Genomic DNA, 25,152 nt, shown 5'->3' on the forward strand with positions numbered 1-25,152 from the left:
TTTTGCTTGCTTTTTTATGAGTTTGTCAGTAAATTTCTAAAATGAAAAGCTTGGGCTCAAACTTTGCCTATTGGGACATCATATTGACTGATTCCGCATCCTGACCCAAATCTGGAAAATACAGGTGGCGACTATTTTGCAGGGGATTCTGTTCCTAGCTCCCGTGCGTGTCGGAGGAGCACGTATAATCCTGCCATGTTCTACATCACATTCTGCCTTCTTCTGGGTCCAAAACGACCCACACGTCCACGGTTGTGCATCACTTGGATGCACAGAAAATGTTTGCTACCTGTAATAATAACACCGGGCAACAATTTTTTACTTTTTGAATGTTGCCTAGATTTCTACAACTGATTTAGGGTATTTTTGCACTGCTGAATCAGGAAATGGCATCCGTTTCTCTCCATCAGGTCAGGTTTACTGTAAACTGAATGGTGGGCATTGATAAAGGTAAGTACACGTAAATTGCATGTTGCTTCACCATTTTTCCAACTTCAGGGCTTGAACTTCCGTTTCTTGGAACTCCTGGAATGCTCAGCAGCAGGGAGGTCTCCCTTCAGAGTCCAAGAGTAGTCAGCCATCATGACTGCGTCCCAGCGACCCTGATACCTGGTCTCCATCTCTTTCATGTCCTGATGGAATCTCTCCCCCTGCTCGTCACTCATTGAACCCAGGTTCTCAGGAAACCGGTCCATATGTGAAAATAGGTAGTGCATCTTGACGCTCGTGTTGCAGCCCACGTTTCTAAAAGCAGTCAGCATGTTGTTGACAAGTTCTGTCAACAACAGAGCTCAAAAACTTGACCTGATTGAGCAAAACCAATGTGATTTTGGGATTCAGTGCATCAGATTCGTCCTAAATCAACTGAAAAAACGCAGACAAAAAATTTGTTGTTGACCAGTGTAATCAAAGATCACATTGCTAAAAATATAAAGAAACTTGTAACAAATTCATTACATATATTGCCAACGAGCCCACTTGGGGAGGCAGTTGAACTGTTGACTGACAAGGATGTCAGAAGTATGCTAAAGGAGGAAAAGGAGTTTGACGTTGACTGACTTGTTTGCTTCAGTCTTCACAGCAGAAGATGCATGGTAGATCCCTTTCTAACTTTCTGAGGAAGCAAGCGATGATCACCAACTCCAGTGACTTCAAAAGAGGATTAGGCAAATTCCTGGCAGACAAGGCTATCAATGGTTACTAGCCATGAAGGCTTTGTTCTGCCTCCAGTGTTGGAGTATTCCTTTGAATACCTGTCACTGAGTATCACAAGTGGAGAATGCTGTTGCACACAGGTCCTGTTCGCAGATTTCCTGTGAGAACAGGATACTGGTCTAGATGGGCTTTTCTTATTGGACTGCAGTTCCCATCATCTCTGACCTTTGGTCATGCTGCTGGTTTTGACTGGAGTTGGAGGAGGTTCACATGGTCCTTCTTTTAGAGCAGGCATGGCCAAACTTTGCCCTCCAGATGTTTTGGAACTACAACTCCCATCATCCCTAGCTAACAGGACCAGTGGTCAGGGAATTGTAGTCCCAAAACATCTGGAGGACCAGGTTTGGCCATGCCTGCTTTAGCGGGTCAAGGAGTACCATGTGACTTCAGCTTGTTAGGAGGCTTCTTTTCTGGTCAAGCTAGTTTCCATTTTGCTAGTGGTGCACAGGTTGAATCCCTGTGCTAGGCTCTGAACCCACAGCAGATTCAAATCTTGACACAGTTTTGGATGAATTCCTATCTGCATGTTCTTTAAAGCACCTCAGGTGGCCTAATAATAAGCCCATTCTTGGACATGTTTTGTTTTGCAGAAGAAATCTATAAAACCATGTTCTTCTGTACATGACACAATACAATTGTATGTATATTTTGCTATATGTTTATATGAATTTAACCAATTTGACCATGTATTAGTTCACAGACACTTGACTTGCATTGACTGTGTGGTAATGTTATTCAAGAGTGTATCTCCAATTCTTCCTTTCTTTGGACAAGTAGGACTCAAAAGGGGAAGGGGGAAATAATTTGATCGATGGAAAAAATAGCAGTATATAGAGCTATCCTAAAGTGAACAGGAGTCGGTAGTCAAACACTACCTCTCCAATAGATGTCACTGCAGTCACCAGCAAACATTGCTGAACCTGATGTGGACAAGGCAAAATAACTTTAGAAACCTTTCTGAAAAATACAGACTTTCAATATTTAATTTTTGTTCAGTTATTGGATTTTCTTAACACGTTTCTACAACATGTTTCATTCTCTCAATAGTGACACAAAAGCAGGGTTGTAAGCAAGGAGCTTGGGTTTTAATTTTGATGCTGTGCATTTATCTTCATGTGATGGATTTTTGTAAGTAATTTTTTGTTGGCATTGTTCCTATTCTTTCTTTCAATGACCTTTCTCATCATACCTTCCATAAAGGGCGGTGGAATACAAGAATATATTCCTGTCCAATCATGTAAGATTTCATCAAGCATGCACTGCCACGTTCTCTGTAGTGTTACATGACTAAAGTACCAGTGCACAGATTTTTACAGCTGCTGAGGCAGTGTTGGAACCCTTAAAATGCCATCCCCTAAAACTATTTGGAGAGTTGTAACCAATAACAACATTTTGGCTCTTTCCCTGTTAATACACTGAGCAGATGGTATGTCAATGAATGTACACATGCCCATGTATTTTGGGATGGGGGGGCAGGGAATCCTAGAAAACGTTCTTCAGATTCTCCCCCTGCATTTAGAGCAAATAATATATAGGAAATCTCAGTGTTGAATGACTGTTACGCAGGCTTGTGATTAAATTTAATTGCTATGAAAAAGCAGTATTTTTAAAATGATTTAAATGTTTCACTTTTCCTGCATTTTACTGACAAGGAATTAAATGCCTTATAATCCGCAGGGCAATGATAAGAATTTGGACTGGATCAATGTCAAGAGAGCAGATAGTTTTGTTTCTGGGTTGCAGACATGATCCTCTGCTGCATCTCCCATTTAATGCAAAAACCGAAAGGTAATACTTATGAAACTCTGCTAGGCTGACAGGCGTTCATTGATGATTGGAACCAGAAACATGCCTTTCTAAATGCATGTGACTGGATGTCATAAACCATTTTGCTGTAATTAAGAGCGGGTCATTTAGAATCACATCAGCTGTGTAGCTAGCTGAGGAGGAAAGGGGCAGCATTGTGTATAAATTGACTTGTGTTTCGGGACAGGGATGCCATTCGAATATTAGTGATTTCCAGCAGTGCAACAACACAGCAGCAGCAGCAGCACTAGCAGCAGTAGAGCGTCAGTGGGTCAGATGTGGGAAGCCAGGGATTTTCTTTCCCCTGCTGCATAGTTGTGCCGGCAGTTTTGCTGACAGGCGTAACTATTTGGCTTGTGGGCAAGCCTGAAATTAAGTATAATTGATCACATCTCACAATACAAAGAGGACTGACAGCTTGCCCTTAAGGCGAGGGAAATCTCTCTGTCAGGCCCAAGGTCGTCAGAAGAAAGACGAGCTCCGAGTCTCTTTCTGTCTATGTGTGTGATGAGGATTTGAGCTGCTCTCAGCATCTGAATGTTTGTCAGGAATGCAGATACCTTGAAGTGCATAGCGATACAGCAATGGTACAAGGGGGTTTCCCAGGTACGTAGCAAAGTATCTATCTATATTGTACTTATTTTCAGCAGCTTGTTTTCTGTATTTAATAATGAGTGGGAATTAGTAAATGAGAATAACAGCATTTTATCTTTTCTTTTCTGAGTTACTTGCATGTAGCAAGGATTGATGGCTAGATGAATTCTGGTGTTGTTGTTGTTTTTAAAAAATGCATTTGGCTAAGTTTTAAGTTTGAAACCATTGATGAAATCCATTTGAGTCAAAATTGAGAGCATCATAAATCTTTCACAGTTGCTTATAATGATCAAACTTACTTATTTGTAACCTAACTGCATTTTTAAAATGTGAGTGCAGATGGTGGTCCTTATGTATTTTGCCTTTGTTTAGAATACAATTTTAAAAGCTGCTGTTGAAATAACCAGCATTCAGCATTTTCATTGTGTAAGGGCAACAGCATGCAAGTAAACAAACAAACAAACAGGCTATTTCCAAAAAGTGTAGCTATACTATAACATTATTTCTTACTTGTTGGGAGGTGTGATATACTCTCCCTAGCCACATATATAGTGAGTAGGTTTCAAACATTTTGTATGAACTCCCGTGTGTGTGTGTGTGTGTGTGTGTGTGTGTGTAAAATACACACATACACAAAAGTCTGGGGTCTAAATATGTTACTCTATAAAAGACATGACAGTAATAGTTTGGTATTTTTGGCACCTCTCTTTTTGCTTCAGCCATTCCTTTGCCAAACGCTGCATATGTGGAACTTGAAGCTCTTTATTCTGTATACAAAGAGGTAGCTTTGGGTAGCTACAAAGGAGGAATCTCTTAGGGAAGAAGCACTCTATCACCGAGGAACACTTAGCATCACTGCAGTGACTTGCAATTAGAGAGATGACATAACAGGTGGTGAGGAGAGGGGGGGTTGTGTGGGCATTTGCCTGATCAGGGATAAATTATAATATCCCACTAATGCATTCCAGAGGCTGCTTTGAAACGTAAGCTGAATGCATGGCCCCAAACAGCATCTTTTTAGCAGTACCTGTTACAAATAACACTATGGCACTGCAGAGGGAGTAAGAAACATCTGATCTAGCCAACCGGCACAGCTATGAAAATTATATTACAAAAATTTTGCTGCATGTCTGTTTTTGAATCTGGAACTTTTGGAAATGCGAACAGTATACAATCTGTTCAAGGCAGGGAAACTTAATACCTGCCAGCACCTTATTGTGTTCTGCAAAACCCGTTGCAGAATATTGTCTGTAATTGCAGAAATTTGCACATTATCTCTCTGTTCATGCTTTTATATTTCCTCTGAAGCTGCTGCTGCTGCTGTTGTTCAGAGGCAGGTTTATAGATGGAGTTAGTGAAGACCCCTATACTAGACACCACAAGCTGGGGATAACAATGGCCTCATCTTTTATGGGATACAGCTTCATAAAGGCAGATAGCATGGCATATGCTCAGCGTCCCATTTCTGACAGCCCCACAGAACGCTTGGCTCAGCCCAGGTTGCTGAGTCGTGTTGGGAAATCGCCACAGCTGTGAAAAACTCACGTGATTCCATCAAGGGGGTCCCTCACCCATGCCCAACACAACTGGGACATAACACTGTTGCCAATGGTGTGATGGGGTGATCCATATCCACAACCTTAAGGAGGCATCACCTGCAAATTCCATACATTTAAGGATCACACCTGTTGACAAATAAAATATTTTTTATTGTTAACAAATAAAGATGACCAAAAAAACCCCCAGCACAACCCCTGTGGTGAAGCAAAAACCCTGTGACCAGGGTTGCTAACACTGGGTCCAGAGAAATTCTGGACTACTTTACTCAGTACATGTTACACCATGTAGTAGGGATGGGTGCCTGGGGAAACAACAGCTGCCCCATTTCCTCTTTACCAGATCGACTGGAGGAGTGAAGTTCCCTCCATGGTCTACTTGGGCAGAGGAGGCTGGTCCCTTAGGGCAAATAGGTCAATGTCCCACCAACCTCAGCCTTCTCTCAGCCAGCCTCCACCTGCCTCTCTTCTTCCTTAAGCTAAGTCCAGAAGGTGGCACTGCCTTTCAGCATCCTTCTCTTGCTCACTCTCAGTGTTGCCCCTTGTAGAACTCAGCAGGGAGCAGGAGGCAGAAGATGGGGACAAAACTAAGAATGAGTTGGCTCCGCCTGCCGTTAGCTTTGGCTCCACCTGCTATTTGGGCTCTCTGTCTTCTGTCCCACCAGTCCCAATGTGTATCAGCCACCCCTGCAACCTGGGTGCCTCTGTCTCTTCCAGCTCTCTTCCGATTGGCTAGGAGAGAAGCATAGAGGCCAGCTGATAGGAAAGGCTGCACAGGCAGTCAAGGCTCCAGCTGTGAGCACAAAGAATGCACCCGGGAACCCAGTATTGAGTAGATGGGTGGCTGTTGCATTGCTTACTCTCTTTTTTTCTCGGCCACCGATCAGAGATGTAGTAGTCCAAGAACATCTGATAAACCACCAGTTCCCCAAACCTGCTTTAAGCAGTGCTAATAATTCCTATAGCATTGCAGTGGGAGAGAACCATGTCTGTATGGCAGGTGCCTGTAATGTTGGTTGAGCATGGTGGCGTGCAGCTGGGAGCATCCGCAGAAAAGAAAGTTCCTCTTGGTCCCCAGGATCCCTGCAATAAGAATCTGATCATGGAGACTTCAAAGCCTCTGGTGGTTCTGCAGCCATGCATATGGTCACTGGAACTCCTGCAATTATTACAGTAATCTGTTTGCGGACTGTAAGTATGAGAGGTGTAAGCACATTTCCCAGAATAAGCTCTGTGCAGTCAATTTTCAATAGATAGTGTACACACACCTCAAAATTCATTTCAAGGGAAAAATAGTACAAGTACTGTGATGTTTGGGTAGTTCAAACATTTCACTTTACTTAGGAGTTTATTGTTCTGACCCAGGCAAACCATTAGTGATTGTTCTATGCCCGAAATACAGGTTACTGTCTGCAGTCAAACTGATGGAAATGGTTTCATATTCAGGGCTAGACGTCCTTACAGGGCTGCCCTATGCATGTCTATTCAGAACCAAATCCACTCAGTTCAATGTGTATGGCATTACGTTGGGGGAGGAAAGAAAGTAGCATTAAGCAGAATGAAATAGAATCCAAAAAGCATTACAGTAGGACCAATCAATCATGTGTGCTAAGTATTTTCTTGGGTTTGTTCCTCTAGAGATGTTCATATGCTCCTCCCTTCAGTGGAGGCTGATCCACTGGGGCCAGCGGAGAACTGCTCCACCATCCTCAGCCACCCCCCCACCTGCCAGCCTCTCTGCTTACAACTAGTCCGGGCCTTATCTGCCTCTAGCTATGGTTGCATCTACTGTTGGTCTCCCTGCCTTCTGCCTTACCAGTCCCCATGGTCACCCACTAATCCCCTTTCTAAGAACTTATTTTTAAAGCTAAGTAGCAGGTCTACTTTTCTGAGGCAATTACTCTTTTAGCTTTTCCTCCTTTTGTGAACTTTTTGGCACTGTATTTTTATTTTTTAGTTAGGGGAACAGGGAGTTCTTCAGAACATTAGACACAATGCACTTCTTGTTCGATTTGTTGATCACAACTGCAGATGAAACAAAAATTATAATCTGCCCAAAGCTAAAACTTTCTTAAGATTCCTCCTTAATAAGCCATTAAGACGTGTTCCACCTATTCAGCTGTGCAATAAGAGATGACAAATAAAATGTGTGTTTCACGTTTTCTCGGAAGTGAAAAGGTTTGGAAGTGAATGTACCTGACCCTTATAGTGTTTATTACTGGGCTTGTGGGCTTAGTTTAATCAAATAATGGATTCTACTACAACAGTGCTGGCATTTAGTTTTAATTTTTAGACCTGATGCAATGAATAAGGTGGTGTAGTTTTTGATTGTGTATGTTTTATTTTATGTTTGACCACTTTCCCCTACACAAATCTGCTCTAGTGCTGTTGTTTAGAACACACAGAATATACTGTTATGCTGTCCAACATCTTCTTATGTTTGGTTCTGGAAAGATGACATATGTTGAGGGGAGAGTTATGCTAATATTAGAGGGAGATCTTTCAAGTGTGCCTCAAAACATTGCTTCCCTCCCCCCCCCCCAGTGATGTACCACAATGATTTCAACTCTTCCATTTATAATTAGCGACTGAAATGGCTTTTATCTGACAGCAGAAAAACTTTTATGCCAAAACTGATCATTGCTCCCATCGTATTATGTTCACATAATTTAATAAGCTATGTTATTTCTGCCTGCATGTTGTCACTTGAGTCAAGACAGCGATCAGAAGTAGAATTTTCAATATGCAAATAAGTTAATAATGAATTCTAATTCTCAGCTGCATGGCTTTTGGTGGTATAAATAAAAGAAAACATTTTAAAACATTTCAAGTCAAAATTGTTCTGATATGCATTAGACTAAAAGATGTGGCCCTACCAGAGCCGAAGGGATGCGACAAACATGAAATCCGTATTAATAAAAAATATTGCTTCCCGAGCTTTAATTGGTTTAGATCAAAGCTTCCTTAAAATAGCTAGATGAGGATTTGTACAATAGATGGTCCCTTTGCCCCTGTAGAGGAAGGACAGGGAGTCCATGGATCTTTAGAACACAACATCACCCAGAATTGCATGAAAACAAGAATTAGGTTGAAATCTCACAAGAAGTCAGATAGGCTGGATACATGGCCTGATTAAGGTTGGCTCCTACCTTGAGAAGTGGCAATTGGATAATAGGGAGGCAGGTATTTCCCTTATATTTATTGTGGGTGCTGGTTCATTAGAGCCAGTGGGGTACTGGTCCACCAACTTATTCTGCCCTAACCTGCCTGATTTATGTCCACTCTAGGCGGGCAGCACTGACTGTCAACTTCCTTAATCTCACTTGTTACCATTGTAGAACTCTGCAGGAGGGGAAACTAGATTTTCTTAGCTCTACCTGTTATTGGCTCTAGCTCTGTTCATCATTGACTCTGGCTCCACCTACCGTTGGCCTCCCTGGCTTCCCCTTACTAAGTCCCATTGGGAACTTGCCTCCACTGCTGGTTGCCCTTCATGAGGGCTGAGGAGAAACTTTCCATGCTGCCTAGAATTTGGCATGTTTTCCGCTTTTTATGCCATTCATCTTAATTTTATTAGCACAGATTGCCTTTTGGACTGATACAGCTGAACATTTTACTAATTAAACAAAACCTGTTAAGCAAAACTCCCAGCAGCATTTTGTGTGGATTTGTGTGCCTTAAAGCCGTACCTTGGATTTGCTTTGGGAAAACTTTTTCTGCTTGTTCATCTGTCCCCTTTCTTCACATTTTTAAAATTCCTCCTCCTTGAAGGAATCCAAAATTTCAGTGGTGAAGCATGAAATGATACACTGTGGCCTGGGCTATTAAAAGAGAGGGTTCTTTTTAACCTTAAACAGCAGCAGCATGAAGTATTGGTGCTTTTGCTTTAGCATTCATTTGGGAAAGCACAAAATGAAAATGTGCTGCTGAGCTGTTAATAGCTTTCCTTTCAATATTATTGAGGGATTTGTATCTTGTTTGGTGCTTCAGATGTTGGCAGGTATGTGTAGGCTACCCTGAGCAAATGAAAAGCAAAATTGCATTAAACACATGGCATGTTCTGCCATTAAAATTGGTTCCACAGGTTTTTTTTGCGCTTTTAGTCAAAAGCCATTCATCAAGTATTTTGAGCATCTTTTCTGAAAACAATTAAAAGTAATGATGGAGCTGCACAGGGGATCAGTTCCTGGATGTAACCTATACAATAACAAAGGTCATGTTGCAAATTTGTACAGCTCAGTTTTTTGGAAAGTGTCCTGTTTATGTTTTTCAACGTGATGAGTTACCTGCATTACAGCAGAATTAAAGAGTGATTTCAGTGCAGAAAGACAATCTGATACTAGATTGTGAAAGTGCTGCTGGATCAGTGCAAAGTCCTACCTAATCTTGCAACTTGATTTTTTTTAAAATAAAAACCAGCCAGATGCTTCTGAGAAACCCACAAGCAGGGCATGAAAACACTCCTTGTGGTTCATCCCACATCACAAGCACATAGATGCATGCTGCCTCATAACCTGTTGTTTACTATTTTGGCCAATAGCTTTTCTAATAGCTATATTTATTTACTTCAGTGTATAAACCTGCCCTTAATGAAACAGATCATTTTATAAATAGTAGTGCAGTGTACGCTACTAATGCAGCTGGTGAAGCACACATCCAACAAATGACCGTATCTGCTCTCCTCAAAACATCTGGCTAAAAGTCTCCCCCACAGAGAAGGGCCTTTCTTTGATTTCTTTGTGGGGCACCACTAGGTTCAAAGAACATCTAGTTTAGGACATGCATTATACCCTGAGCTTCATTTACTCCTGTGCAGACTCCATGTTGAAGAGAAACAAGTGGCAAATTGCTTGCTTCTCTTCAGCCTAGTTTCCAACTATGGTTGGTGAGGGTTTATGCCTCTGTGTTGTTGTCTGCTACCAACATGCACGTCAGGGCATGTTCCAGTTGGACTGTCCCTTCTACACGAGAGAGATGTGGTGTTTAAAGTGTTGGGCTACCACCAGGGGGACCATGATACTTAGTCAGATAGCACTCCCATCTAGGGTCTGCCAGGCCTGGTTATTACAGGCCATTAGGAAGCCTCTAAAGATGCATTTGTATTTCTTGAGTTCCATTTCATTAGACTGCTAGACTCTTAGTTGCATTTTTGGGCTAGATTATATATATGTGTGTGTGTGTATGTGTGTGTGTGTGTGTACTTGTTTTAATTAATTTTGTAGGTTTTGTGTGTGTCTTGCATTCTTTGCTATAAACTTCCCTTAAAGGTAGCCTGAAGTGGTTTGAAATACTAATACAGTGGTAGCTTGGTTTAAGAAGAGCTTAGTTTATGAACAACTTTGATTAAGAACACTGCAAACCTGGAAGCAGGTGTTTAGGTTTGTGAACTTTGCCTTGGAAGCAGAACATGTTTCGCTTCCTGTTGAGTGTGTTCCATTTGTAAATTGAGTCCCCCCACTGCTATGGGAAAGCATGCCTTGGTTTAAGAACGGACTTCCGGAACGGATTAAGTTCGTAAACCAAGGTACCACTGTAAATGCATCACCATTGTTGCCAAACATGCTTGCTGATTCTCTGTGGAGAAAGAGAAAAATTATGACAAAATCTATACTTTCCGTTATTGTGTAGTATTGCCATGGCTTTGGACCATGGCTTTGTATCCTGCCTTGGACGGTCTCAGACTATTTGTATAGAGAGGATACTGACTGCTTGGTGCTCTCTGGGCAAAACAAAGAGTTCTGTAGCATGAGGAGCACTGCATTTCACTGGTTTTCATTTGCTTAAGTTCTCAATTCTCAGCAAATGGGACTTTGCGGAACATGTAGTCTTATGCAGTAGTAAGGGATGTGTCTAGTTATTTGTGATGAAGTTTCATTCATTAAAAAGTAGTTCTGGTAACAATAATATTGTGGTACCTTGGCATTGAGGACACCTTGACCTACATAGGGCTTATTGAGTGATTATGCCAGAACGCACTGAGATTTCTCAAGGATGACAGACATGGGTCATTAGAAGGTATACTGCTTGGCAGATGGGTATGTCTGCCCTACTGTTGTTTTTTTTACATGGTCAGAAATGTTTGCTCCTGGTGAAGTGTTCATAGATATTTCCCCAGGGGCAATTGCTATGACACAAAGCAATGACCAAACCCTTTCTGATTTCACAGAAATATAGACATAACATTGGTAAAATTGGGCCCTTTTTGGTTGATCAAAAATCTAAACTGCATAGGATAAAATAGTCTGTAATGTCAATTAGTAATTTAAAGATAATACAAACTGTTGACTTACAGAGAACCCTTCGTTTTATTTTCATCCTATCTCTTGGCATCTCCTTAGTCCCCCAAGACAGCTCACGACATCAATTTAATTCAGTATGCAATTGTTTTGGATGGTCCTTGTGCTCTGAATATGTAATCTTATGTGTTGAAGATTTCTATGCAATTCAGAATCTCGTTTTCTCTTTAAAACTACTCATTGGTGAATTAAATAGCTTAATGCCTCTGTCTCTACAAAGTGATGATGAATTGTAGGAATCATATATGGGCTCTCACCATTTAATTTGGGAGGATTTTGCATTTCTATCTCTTAAGAATGTATTTGAACTTTGGGGGCAACTGTGTATGTGTGCCTTTTTGTTCAAAATACTCCTCCTCTCTGCTCAATTCTGCCCTTGGAACTGCTTATCCAGCTGCTTGTGTCATTAATGCAGGATTTTATCAGGAAGGGGAGGATGTCTTCATCATTCTCATATTTAATCAGTGCTGTCAGGAGGGTGATCAACAATCAGCCTGCTCTGTTTCTTTCCTAATCTACCTAAAGCATCTGTCCCTTTATTAGCAGTGAAGAAGTGGATAAGAAACATGTCGGCAGCTCTTTTCCCAATGTGTACAGTGTGGTGTAGTGGTTAAGAGCGGTAGACTCGTAATCTGGTGAACTGGGTTTGATTCCGCACTCCTCCACATGCAGCTGCTGGGTGACCTTGGGCTAGTCACACTTCTCTGAAGTCTCTCAGCCCCACCCACCTCACAGGGTGTCGTGGGGGAAGAAGGGAAAGGAGATTGTTAGCTGCTTTGAGACTCCTTAGGGTAGTGATAAAGCAGGATATCAAATCCAAACTCTTCTTCTTCTTCTTCCCAATTCCCTTATTAAGTATGTAGCACTGCAGGATTTTTTGATGGTGTGGAAGCACTCTAAACTCAGCAGTTGTTACTCTGCATGAATAACTAAATGCCCAGAGGAGATGGGATCAAAGGGTAGGCACAACTCCTTTTTCATGCAGGAAATCTAGACAGACCATCCCCAAGAATTGGTTGTCTAGTCTTCAGAAAGGTAATAGTTAGATTGTTGAACTGCTCCTATAGTCAAGAAGGTTCCCGTACCACCCAGATGTTGTGGTTAACTGAGTGGGTAAATGCCTAAATAACTTAAGCTCATTAGATCTAATCCTGCCCTCTAGGACAGTAGAGAATATGGGTTGTACCCATGGTTATTTCTACTTGGACTAGACCATTGAAGTTATTAGGCAGGACTAACTTAGGTCTATTCATTTCAGTGAGTCTGCTCCTGAATGGAACTTAGTTGGCTACAACTGGGAGATTTGAAGAATGCTGTCATGATTGTGATCCATCAGTTGTGTTGATGCTCATAAGCAGCCAGATGAACAGCTAAATATGTATGCCCTCCTTAGGAAAGGAAATGTGGAGGAAGCGGGTAGTCGTGATGATGAGCATGCTGCTTCTTGTATTTTCTGTCACCTTCCAAGGCACAAATGGTGACTGCCTTCAAGCCTGCCTGGCTTAGGTCTTTCAAAACTTGCAATGGCATCCAGAGGATGCATTATTCCTGGGTTCTGAATTTTGTCCTCAGATGTCATAGAAGTCTGGTGCCAGGCAGCTGACCTGTTTGCAAGAGCAGCAAAGGCCCACTGGCATTTGACCAGGTGGCATCAAAGAGGCAAGAAAGTCAGGACTGTTACGAAGGAGATGACATGGTGTTCACAACCCCATTAAACGGACAGGCCTTTCGTGAAATACAAAGCCACCACTTTGGTTTGTGTCCCTGATGAGAACAGTGAAGAAACTATAATGTCTTAATTTTAGGGTCGTGGATTTGAGCCCATGTTGGGCAAAAGATTCCTGCATTGCAGGGGGTTGGGCTAGCATCATGGGTAGGCAACTAAGGCCTGGGGGCCGGATCTGGCCCAATTGTCTTCTAAATCCGGCTTGCGGACGGTCCTGGAATCAGCATGTTTTTACATGAGTAGAATGTGTCCTTTTATTTAAAATGCGTCTCTGGGTTATTTGTGGGGCATAGGAATTCGTTCATTTCCCCCCAAAAAAATATAGTCCAGCCCCCACAAGGTCTGAGGGACAGTGTACCAGACCCCCTGCTGCAAAGGTTTGCTGACCCCAGGTCACTAGCTGTGATCCTTGTGGTCCCTTCCAATTATGCAATTGTATGATTCTGTGACCTTTCCCACCTCCCCGCCCTGCAGCTTCTAGCTTTCATGCTAAGGGAAATACATTGGGTCACAGTGCCCTGTTACACTGCATTCCTGCAAAGCTCAGAGAAGTGAGAATCAAACTCTTGTCAGCTTCTTGTCCATCTCAAGAACGTTTCATCAAGATACTAGCACTGGCAGAGGACCGGGGGGGGGAGGTGCACCCCCCGGCACCATTGGGGAGGGGGGTACCATCACGGCCGCCGCCCCGGACATACGCCGCACACCCTCCCACCGTGTCAGGCGCCATGCCCCTGCCAGGCGCTGCGCCCCCAGGATGCACACCATGCCCATCTGTTCTCCGCCCCCGGTGCCAGAGCATGCAGCTTCACCACTGGCTACTAGGCAAAAGTATCCTGGATATATGTTGTTTTTTAGTAGCTTCCAAGCATTTGCTGATTTTATATTTGGGAACAACTCATGAGCCTTTGTGGGAGGACAAGTGGCTCCATTATATTTTCTGTTCTAACTTCTTGTATGCTACATGTATGTTCAAGTCACAGGGGTCCATCTGTCCTTTTTTAATTGAGGTGCAGAAATCTCGTGGTGTGCATTCAGTGAGTGGGAGAAGGGCAACATAAATTGCCTTTTCTTGGGTTAGTTACTTATTTTGATAGTTGTCAAGATTTTTTAATTCAAATTTTGTTTTATCTTAAGATAAGGTTCTGGGAGATATTAGGAAAGATGAACAGTTCTGTTTCTCATTGGAAGGAAATTCTAAACCCCAATTTGTTAAATTGCATCTTTTTAATATGCTCCATTTAGGGACTTGTAAGCTATAATCAGAGAATTAGATGCACTAGCTTCACAGCCCTGTGCTCATTTCAAAGAAGTGAAACTAAGAAAGGTATGAATCATTTGATACGCAAGATTGGTCCTGTAATTGTGCATGCAAGCCACACGTTGAAGGTGGATAAATACTGAATGAAGAACGTGAAATAGCAGTGCTGTGATTCCATGCCCCCTTGTCTCTATGCAAGGAGGGCTAGTTATTGAGGCAGACATGTTAGCCCACTTATGCTCATTAACATAGGGCAGAACATTTCATAAATTAATACATCTTACCTTACCTTACCTCCAGCTCATTGATATTAGAGAATTTTATCGTGGTCACGTAGGATTCATTCATTTCCCTCAAATGCAAATTAGAGTGATCTAATGAGATGATACGAAATTTGGGGAGGGGCAGAGCGGTATCACATGGATAACTAGAGCTCCAGCTACTATGACAAGATGCCATTATCTTCTTTCAGTCTTTAATAACAGTCAAGAATGCCATATTGCATAGCAAATGTCTAGTGTAATCCAAAAGCAAAAAGGGAGACATTCTTGGTGATTGTTCCCTTTTCAGGAGCTTGGATAGAGTAAGGAAAAGTAGGAAAGTCTTGGAGCTGCCTGGCTTTTAGGCGTATTCATGATTTAAAATTATGCCTTCCACATTCCTGATCCCAGCTGAGCACAACTGTAAAAAAGAGAATATAATACAGTCTAAAGAATTTAAGCCCATGAAGGCTTTCAGTGTGGGCAGGTACCCAAGATTCTAAGCTTTCATTCATTCATTCATTCATTCATTTTTAAAAAGGTACGTCTCTAGCCCTCCTGGATAGAAAGTTATTGTGCAAAACATGCAGGTACCTTCTAGGCAATTGTGCGAAACAAAAGTGATGTGGCCGCCTTGTATATTATTCCTGGTACTGAAGAATGCTCCCTGTTGCTATTAGGCAGCAAAAGCATCACTGTGTGTATGATCTCCATAATTGGGACTAGCAGGACATAGCTGACTTCCCATGGTAAGCATAAGGTTGTCATGGGTGGTTGTCTTATGCCCCACTCCCTGTGGTAGCCATTTTGTGTTACGTCCCCCGCCCGCAAGGCAGCCATTTTGTGGCTGGCATCCCCAGCTCTGCATCAGAGTTCAAAATGGGACCACTAGTCCACTAGACCTTGGGCTAATGTCTTGCTATTCTAACTAATCATAATAAGACACAACTGTTTGTTTGGTTTTTTAAAAAATGTTGCACTTGTCCAACTGCTCCAAAAGCCTTATCTTGAAAGCAGTTCAACAAATACCAGAGAACTTAACTTTATCTTTTGTTTGAGAGATCATGTGACTTGGATGGCAACATCGCAGTCATCCTTTACATGTATTTTTGGAAGTAAGTCCCAGTCAACTCAAAAGCTTTTCATCAGGCTACAAAAGTCTTGCTCCGTTATCGCTAAACATTTAACATTTAAGTTATTTTGTCAGAATCAAGATTTATTTAACTATTGTAAGGCTATAAAAGTTATGTTTGGCATTCACTTGTTTTCTGCTTCTGAGCTATTAAGGCACATCCAGAAATCTATATTTTTATTACGTGTTTCAGGGTTAAACAAGGCAACATGAAGCACAGACTGTAGATTAACCCCGCAAATAGACGCAGAAAATGTTAAGAGCAGCACAGTAACCTCTTTTGTTTTTCTTCCATGTTTGCTCTTCAGAAACATAATTACCTGCCAATAAAAATGTGAATCAATGCATGAAGGGAGGAGAACACCTTTTGCTCGTATTTATCTTTTGAGAATGTTTGCTATTCCCAAATGTGATGCTTTAGAAAGTGATGCTTCAGTGTCTGACAAAATACTTCTTTTGCATGATTTGTCAGTTGACGTTCATGTAAGCTATACCATTGACTAGATATTAAATGGCTCTAATAGCTCTAAGCAAAACAAAACAAATCACTCAGTATCCTTTCTGCAATGTAATAAAAACAGAATTGCAATTGCCTTGTGTAAAGTATCTGGTAATGAAAACAGATAATGGAATTTTTTGCAAAAACAGATACTAATTGGCTTTCCATTGCTTAAGCAGAATTCTTAAAAATAAAAATTAAAAAATTATACCTCCGAAAGAGGAAAAGGAAGCAAAAATGAGAATGATGGGATTTGAAAATTGTCTAAAAGTTGTTTAGGCAGTAAATATTTGTACAGAATGATTGCCTGATAATGCGATCCATATTAAGATCTAAAACCAGCAAGCTACCCTAGGGTTAGACAAGGCCAGCGGGAAAATCCAGACAATCTTTGTATGTTGATTGTATAACTAACATCATGCATGGCGTAGCCAGGATTTTTGTTGGGGGCGGAGCATAACCTCAGTTAGTTATGTATATTTATTGATGGGGGGGCAGCTGCCCCTCCCTGGCTACGCTCATGACATCATGACAGTCCCAGGATTTGCTTGCACTCTGACCTGTAATTTAGAGGATGGAGTTGTTCTGCAAGAGGTATCTAAGCACTGGTAAGAGGAGGAGCTTGTTGCAGTCCAGACCTCCCATTACTCTAAATTAGTAGCATTTAGCTCCAGCTGGAAGAAATATTACTTTTAAAAGGGAAGCAGCTTGTCAGCATGCATAATGCAATCTTCATACTAGGTCTGCATATATCAAGGTTTAAAGAGCATTCTAAGTTTATAGTTTCCTCCCTCATTCTGCTAATCCACTCTTGCTCTGTGTAACATCTAGCCTGATAAAGAGTTTTTCAACTCAAAAGTCCACTCACTATTTTGCATCATTTTTGTTGGTCCTACTAAAGTTATTGTCCAGTTATTGGAGGACCAGTTATATTCTTTCCTTATGGACCAATGTAGCTTTGTTTTTGTAATTAGTATAGTCCGTCACACAAGTGCTTACTCAATTTTTTCTTTGGGGGGAGGAAGAAAGAAATCTTATTTGTGTGCAGATTTCTACACATTGCATACTACTACAATATACACAAGTTGATATGTGCTGGCTGAGTGAGTGAAGAAATGGCCAGAAAGTGGTTTCAGTTTTCCTTCTGATTGCTCGAGTCCTATCTCAGTGAGCAGAGTGTCTACCTGCAGCTTTCCCTTGGTTTACACTTCCTCATTCCGTATGCATTGCCTTTCTTGCCCCTGCAGATTAGAATGCCAATACCTGCATTCTACACCACTACTTTCCTATGCCATTGTGTGACTATCAGGCTCTGTCCTCTGTGCTTGCTGCCTCTCAGACTATGAAATAGAGCGGGATGGCTAAAAGAAACTCAAGGATTGAATAGGAGAAGAGTACAGGGAGGAGCGGGCAGGGGACTATCTTTTTTCTCATTTATTTATGCCATCCAACTTTTTTTTCTGATACTGGGCAAATAGAAAAATTAAGCTAGCCGTGCCCTGCTTCTTTCAAGTGTGTAAATGTATTAGCAGCATCCGTCTATTTTTTCTTTAATTTTTCCGAGGCTTATTTTAGACGGAACATTAGGCTTGTGTTAAAAACATTTGTACATATTTTGCCTGTTCAATAGAGTATTGAATTCAGACTCCACACCAGAGTTCGTAAACAACTAGTTTATTAACATCATTATATACAAGTCCATAGCTGAGCTCTTAATACAGGCTTTCAGTGGTGTTTGTTGAATTCAGGCACATAGAATTAAATGTGCGTTGCTCACTGACGTACAACCAAATAACCCCCCCCAAACGCATACTATTAGTTATTAAATTACATGTCACAGAAGGTCCTCTAATATAACTTTGCATGTAACACATTTTAATCAAGGCAGTTAGATCAATTGTGTCGTGCTGTGTGGAGAGTTATTAGCTAGAGAAATAGCAAGTGATACACATAAATGCATTTTGAATCCATCTTCAAGTTCCATTTTTTTTTTAAAAAAGGAAGAAAAACCCTCCCCCTCAGTCTTGGCTTTCGCTCCAAGATGTTTCAATGGAAGCAGTAATTCCATTGAGGTAAGATGCAGCTGAGGACTTTCCAAAGTTCAGGAGAAAATATATGTTATTTTTAGCACTGTGTTCACAGCAGCCCTGATCCAGCAATGTAGCCCATTATCTCTAAACTGTATGAATCTTCCAATTCCTTAAGATCTATTTTGAGAACCATTTCCAAGTGCTTTCCCAAAAGAGTCAGATGATGATCAAAGATGCTGGTATATTGATAGTGGCACCTCAGTTGTGGAAAGCTCCAACCCCCTGCCCCTGGTGTATTTGATTTTTTTAACTTTTAGGTGCTGTGTAAAAATGCTAAGTTTCCCAAGCTTTTTATTAGAGAATTCCATTGCTGTATCAACTGTTAATATACCCACAGTTTACTGTTCCTGCTTTTATGCTTCTTTTCTTTTCTTTTTAATTGCTGCTGCTGTTAATTATTGTGTTGTTGGGAGCCTTGTCAACATTTTGTAAGTGGAAAGGTGGGATATTATTTAAATAAAACAATATCTGATCGGCACGTAGTATTTCAGGGGAAGAGTCACTAGCCTTGCCATGCTGCTGTTTTCAGCCTTGTTGTTTGGGGAGATGTGGCTGGATAGATCCTTCTGCATGGAAGTTGTATGCCAGGAATTTTAAACATTTCAAAAACAAAAACCCCCAAAGTTTTCCAAAACAGCAGAACAGATTTGGGGAGAAGAGGTTGAAAAAAGCAAGAACGAGCAGTTGAATAGGAAACAAACAAGAGGCATCAAACAGATAGATGTGGTATGTTTGCCACGATGCTTCAGAGTTAAGTTAGCACATCAATAAATCACATGGGTACCAATGACATTTACGCGCTCACACACACCAGACAAACAAACAGCCAAATCGCAGAGGTGTGTAGGGAAGTGGTAAGACATTGCTAGCAATACAAAAAGTTCACCCCAGTGCATTTTCATGGTCTAGTCACTAGACTATTGTGCACAATTGTATTCTTCATACGGATTACGAGAGCAATAGATAAACTAGGTAGAGAAATACCTGAATCCTGTAGTGTCATTTGAGTTCTGAACAAGCACAATAAAGCCATTGGGTTTTAGGGAAACGTCTTGTTTCCGCTGAACAAATGAGCAACAACTGCACAGCCTATGGCAAGGCTCTTTATAAGCAATTGAAAACCTGAGCACTTTTGCACATATAGAAGGGTAGGGGACAAGAAGAAACAAGTGGCAGGCATTCATCTGATCCTTGTGTCTCGGTCCACATTCAGCCTGAGAGATCTTCCACACTCTTTGTAGTACAGATGAGTTCAGTCATTTGGTTTCCTCTTTCCTATTTCTTTCCAGGGGCCCATCATCTGGTATCGTTCACTGTGACAGTGTACTATTTATCTTAATTTCCTTCCATTCAGTAGACTAAACAGTGAGGAGCAAGAAATACCTTTCTCATTGAGGGGTGAGCTGTCCCATGCTTCCAGGGGTTTCACGCCTGCATATGTCCATTTGGTCATTAAAATAAGCTTACTCTTTCTAAGTTTTGTATCCTCCATGATTGACCTAATCATCCATTTAAGAAAAATGTAGCAAACTCTCAAAATTGATAGCCAGCTTCGTAGCTGTTTTCCCAGCTGATACAGCTGAGTACAGGTTGCAAACCTAAATAGAGGTGGAAGCTACACACATATAAAAACCGTTCTGAAAATACTTGAATGTATTTTTTTTAGAAAAAATACATTGAATTTTCCATAAGGCTCACCATCACCTTCTAGTGTCATATTGTATATTGAACTTAAGACGTTTTATTTGCAGCTGTGTAGCTGAGTCCTAAGTCCCGTTTCAAATCTTGCCACTGTCACTGGATGAAATTAGGCATGCCACTAGATGTTCAATATTATTCTTCCCCCAACACACACTTACAAGCAGCATGGGGGTAACTGCAATGGCCTACAGAATACAGCAATTGCAATAATTATATTTATAAAATCCTTTATCCCAACTTTTGGTTCTTAAAAGTAGCCTTGAGGGGACCGATTAAATAAACAAACAAAACAAACCACAACATATAATCTTAAAAGTCATTAAAACATAATCAACCAGTGTGTGTGTGTAAGAGAAAGAAGCATCTGAATATCTAAACTACTGCATAAAAGCATTTGTTTATGTATGCATTTATTTACATAGTTGGCTTGGATTTGCTGCAGGCCTGCCAAAGCAGAAGAGCCACAGTGTATCCTGACCCAAACACACACCCTCACACCTTCTTCCAATGTAAACACACACACACACACACACACACACACACGAAAATAGAAATACTAGCTGCTCCACACCATGCTATTTCATAGTAAGCAAGTTGTTCTTGTTTTTTAAGGACGAATTTTTCTTTCTCTAGACACGAATGGATGCAAAATAGATGGTGTGATAATTTCAGGTTGTAAATGCTGAATTAGTTTTCAACTATTGAAACATTGTCCTGTGGTTTGATAGCAATGTCTGTCCTTTAATTTGATAGTTACTCCTCTGTCAAGCTGTTCTTTGGTCTGCTGTTGCTATAGAAACATTTACTGTTCGCAGTTAACATTGTACAGTACTGCTAACCTAGTCTCCCAGTGGAACAGTTGTACCTCTGACAGTGATGCAGGCTTAATGTACAGTTCTATATTCATGATCTCATTTCTTTCCTTTGAATGGATTAATTGCTTTCACCTTGTGCTGTTATTGGATGCCACTTTCAAACAATAGTTCAGTCTGGGCTTTTTTTTTTTTAAAGAAACTAGGACTTAAAATGTTGTGGAACAAAGCACTCCTGTGGTATAAAATACGAGGCATATTGGGGTCGGCATGGGCTGATGCAGTACATAAAGGGACAGTATGCAGAATTCATCCATAATATGCTACCTTTTTAGTATTGCGTGACTAAATTGCAAAACTAGAAGCTCAGGAAACGAATGGAACAAACCAATGAGTTGCACTGAAAATACTTTCTTAAGTATGTGTTTGTCTCTCTTCTTTAATAGAAAAAATCAGGCAAAGATATGCAGATCTGCCCGGGGAATTGCACATTATTGAACTTGAAAAGGACAAGAATGGACTTGGACTCAGCCTGGCGGGCAATAAGGACAGGTCTCGCATGAGCATCTTTGTCGTGGGCATCAGTACAGATGGCCCTGCAGGGAGAGATGGAAGATTGCACACTGGAGATGAACTTTTAGAGGTAAGAGTAATCAATGGAACCCACTGTTGAATTCAAACTAATGATGCAACAGAACTACCATCCCAGCTTCAAAGAAGTGATTCAGATCCTATGACTCACCCCAGTTTTTTTAAGATTGGTCTCTCAAGAGACTGAATCCTATGAAACATTTTCACATGGGTGGAGCCACTTATAATAATTCTTCCAGAAAAGAATCTTTTATTTGGAGCGGCTATTGTACATACAACTTGACTTCAACTGGTCCAGTGATTTGAAAGCTTAGTAAGCAAGCTAAAGTGTGGTATACAGTGGTGCCCCGCAAGACGAATGCCTTGCAAGACGGAAAACCCGCTAGAAGAAAGGGTTTTCCGTTTTGGAGGTGCTTCGCAAAACGAATTTGCTATGGGCTTGCTTCGCAAGACGAAAATGTCTTGCGATTCCTGGGTTTTTTTTCCCCTCCCCCCCCCCTTTTTCCCAAGCCCCTAAGCCGCTTAACAGCTGTTCGTTAAGCCGCTTAACAGCTGATGCTAAGCCGCTTAACAGCTGATCTAAGCCGCTTATCAGCTGATCTAAGCCGCTAATAGCCTTTTAGCAGCTAATCCGCTAATCCCTTAAGCCTTTAATAGCCACTAATAGCCTTTTAGCAGCTAATCTGCTAATCCCTTAAGCCTTTAATAGCCGCTAAACCGCTAATAGCGCTAATCCGCTAATGGGCTTGCTTCGCAAGACGAAAAAACCGCAAGACGAAGAGACTCGCGGAACGGATTCTTTTCGTCTTGCGAGGCACCACAGAGTTTAGATGGGGGCTACTGTTGGTCAAAGAGGAAGGGATTGCCATAAGATTTCATTGATTGTACATCCAGTGGCCAGAGAGAGATGCGCCCATTCTATGCAGTCCCCTAGTTACATAGGATTCCAAAGGAAAAGTCAAATTAATTGCAAGAGTTTAAAAGAGCTGTTGGCTGTGAGTGTGAGCTGACAAATTCATGGCTAAGAGCATAGGAATGTGCCTTATACCAAGTGAGATTATTTGTTCACCTACATCTGTATTGTCTACCCCAGGGGTGGTAAGCCACCAGCCCGTGGGCCAGATTAGACCCACCAGGCCAGGCAGTTCGGCTCATATGGCTGTTTTTGGATAGCCACACCTACTTGTCACTCATGTGACATCATATGACACCAAGTAAACCCTGTTTGGGGTGGTCACATCTACCAGGGAAGAATTGTTTGATGTTTTCTTGTGTTTTTATGTGTGTTGGGGGCCACCCAGAGTGGCTGGGGTGGCCCAGCCAGATGGGTGGGGTATAAATAAAATGTTGTTGTTGTTGTTATTTGGGAGGGTGCAAGTGTTTGCTGGCAGTGGGGCTTGCACTTGACACTGTTTAAATTCAGGGCCAAATGCAAATCTTGCTTTTGGGTGGAGCCAATTCATGCCAAAGGCAGTGGGGACATGCAGTCAGCATGGAATGCAGAGAGCCAGTGTGGTGTAGTGGTTAAGAGTGGTAGTCTCGTAATCTGGTGAGTCGGGTTCGTGTCTCCGCTCCTCCACACGCAGCTGCTGGGTGACCTCGGCTAGTCACACTTCTCTGAAGTCTCTCAGCCCCACTCACCTCACAGAGTGTTTGTTGTGGAGGAGGAAGGGAAAGGAGAATGTTAGCAGCTTTGAGACTCCTTCGGGTAGTGATAAAGCGGGGTATCAAATCCAAACTCTTCTTAAACAGCACTGAATGAAATTTCCACCTCTAATAAACAATTTGGAGCTTATGACCTGAAGTGAAGTCCTGACATCCTTTGCGATGCGACCTGCATTTGCTGCTGTTTCAATTCACTAAAGGCAAGTCCCCATGTTTTTGTCCAGTGGGCTTGAATCCACCTAATATCATACAACAGGTGCCCTCAGAGGATTTGACCCGCTGGACAAAGGTTCCCCAACCTTCTGACTCTGACTTTTACTAGCTCTCCTGGGCCTCCAGCAGGTTTTCCCCAACCTTGTTGCTTGAGCCTCTTAACAGGAAATGCCAAAGATTTCACTTAGGACCTTCTGCATGCAAAGCCTGCCTGCTTCCACTGAGCTAGGTCTCTCCCACCTTAGCCACAAACTCACTAGGTGGACTTAGAGAAACCATTCTTCTCTCATCTTCAGTCCCCATCTGCCCAGAAGCCTAATGCTAACCTACCTTACTGGGCCATTGTAATCATTACTGGGGTAATATATGTGAGGTAGTGTGAATACTTGCATGTACCCCATGAATAGGAAGTAAATAGTAGTTATAGGTGAAGAAGAAGATGATACAAGAACGTTATATCTCACAGTAATAATTTGTATTTTAATGCAGTATTTCCTACTTGGTGACTTCACAGCTTTGGCAAAATAAAAAAGGATGCCTGAGGAAATGCGAAAACAATCTAAACATTTGTCAGTGCCTAGGGATCCTCTAATTACATGCTTCTGACATAATGTGTAGATTTGTTTTGATGTAAAATATTGTTGCCTTTCTCTCTGCTGGAATGAAAAACTATTAAAAGTCTGTTTCACTCATGAAAATGTGACAGGCAAATTTGGCATCTCCTTCAATTCCTGTGATGTTTCATATTTCAACAGGATGAGATTCTTTCACTATAAGGTTTAAACTCTGGACAGATATAACATTGTCTTCATACCCAGAACAGAGGAGATGACTGACCATTACTCACATGAACTTTTAAAATTAACTAAATAGAGTCAAATCTTAAAATTGCTTATCCCCCAATATGAATTTTTTGCTAGTGGGGAGCAAAAAAAATGATCAGTTAGGTAAGGAGAAGACAGTTTGTAGCAGGGATTAATATGAGGCTCAGTTTGGGACCTATTTTACTGTGCAGTTAAAGCTGAGGGCTACAAAATAATAATAGAGAAGTGGAGGCTTAAATGTCTTCTCCTGACCATATTCCCCTGAAACTGAGGGTGAAGAGCTTCCATGTGAGAATCATTGTCTGTGGTAGGTACAAATTCTACTCAGCTTATAAATGAATAAGTGTTTCATCTAGATCAGCAGTGAGCAACCTGTTGGACTCCATTTGCCCCAGGCAGCATGGTTAATTGTTAGGGATGATGGGAGTTGCAGATTCTCTGTCCCTGATCTAGTCAAAGGGTTGCATACTGTAAAGAAGATTCATTTATTATTATTAATTAGTATTCTTGGTTTAATTGAGGAACCCAAAGCCCAGGTCCATGTAGCTTAGATCTGTTTTCACACAATGAACCAGAAGCTGGTGGCAGCACTGAATGAAGCCTACTAGAAAAGAATAAGAATTTACACTGGCATCAAATATCTCACACCACCTTAGGCTTTTTAAACCAATCAGTCATAAGAGAATAGGAATTCTGATTGATGAACCCAAAGGCGCATCTATTCAGATACTCATCAGGATGCTCATCAGCAGGAGACTTCTAGTTTTGAATTCCATCTGAACAATTCGGGAGCTTTGCCCTGCAATGCAGAGGGAAACCTAGTTGTTTGTTCGGTTTTTAGAACCTGAACCATTTTAGAATGATATCTCCTCTGCTGGAAGTGAGTAATAACAGAAAGATCTATCATATTG

General features: G+C 41.4%; 1 protein-coding gene and 1 long non-coding RNA gene across 14 annotated transcripts in view; both read left to right on the forward strand.

The window, feature by feature from the left end:
* PATJ (PATJ crumbs cell polarity complex component) overlaps positions 1 to 25,152 on the forward strand; it is a 157,190-nt gene that overhangs the window by 73,591 nt on the left and 58,447 nt on the right. For all 13 annotated transcript variants that reach the window (XM_083447973.1, XM_083447968.1, XM_083447971.1 and 10 more), the window contains exon 28: positions 21,395 to 21,591. In XM_083447973.1, coding sequence (XP_083304099.1) covers positions 21,395 to 21,591 — 197 coding nt within the window. The remainder of the gene's footprint in view (positions 1 to 21,394; positions 21,592 to 25,152) is intronic.
* Positions 21,623 to 22,896, forward strand: LOC310680997. Its single transcript, XR_014513057.1, has 2 exons — positions 21,623 to 21,881; positions 22,370 to 22,896. It is a non-coding gene; the product is annotated as an uncharacterized lncRNA (long non-coding RNA).

This window comes from Podarcis tiliguerta (assembly GCF_965153285.1).
Source record: "Podarcis tiliguerta genome assembly, chromosome: 6".
Taxonomy (NCBI): domain Eukaryota; kingdom Metazoa; phylum Chordata; class Lepidosauria; order Squamata; family Lacertidae; genus Podarcis; species Podarcis tiliguerta.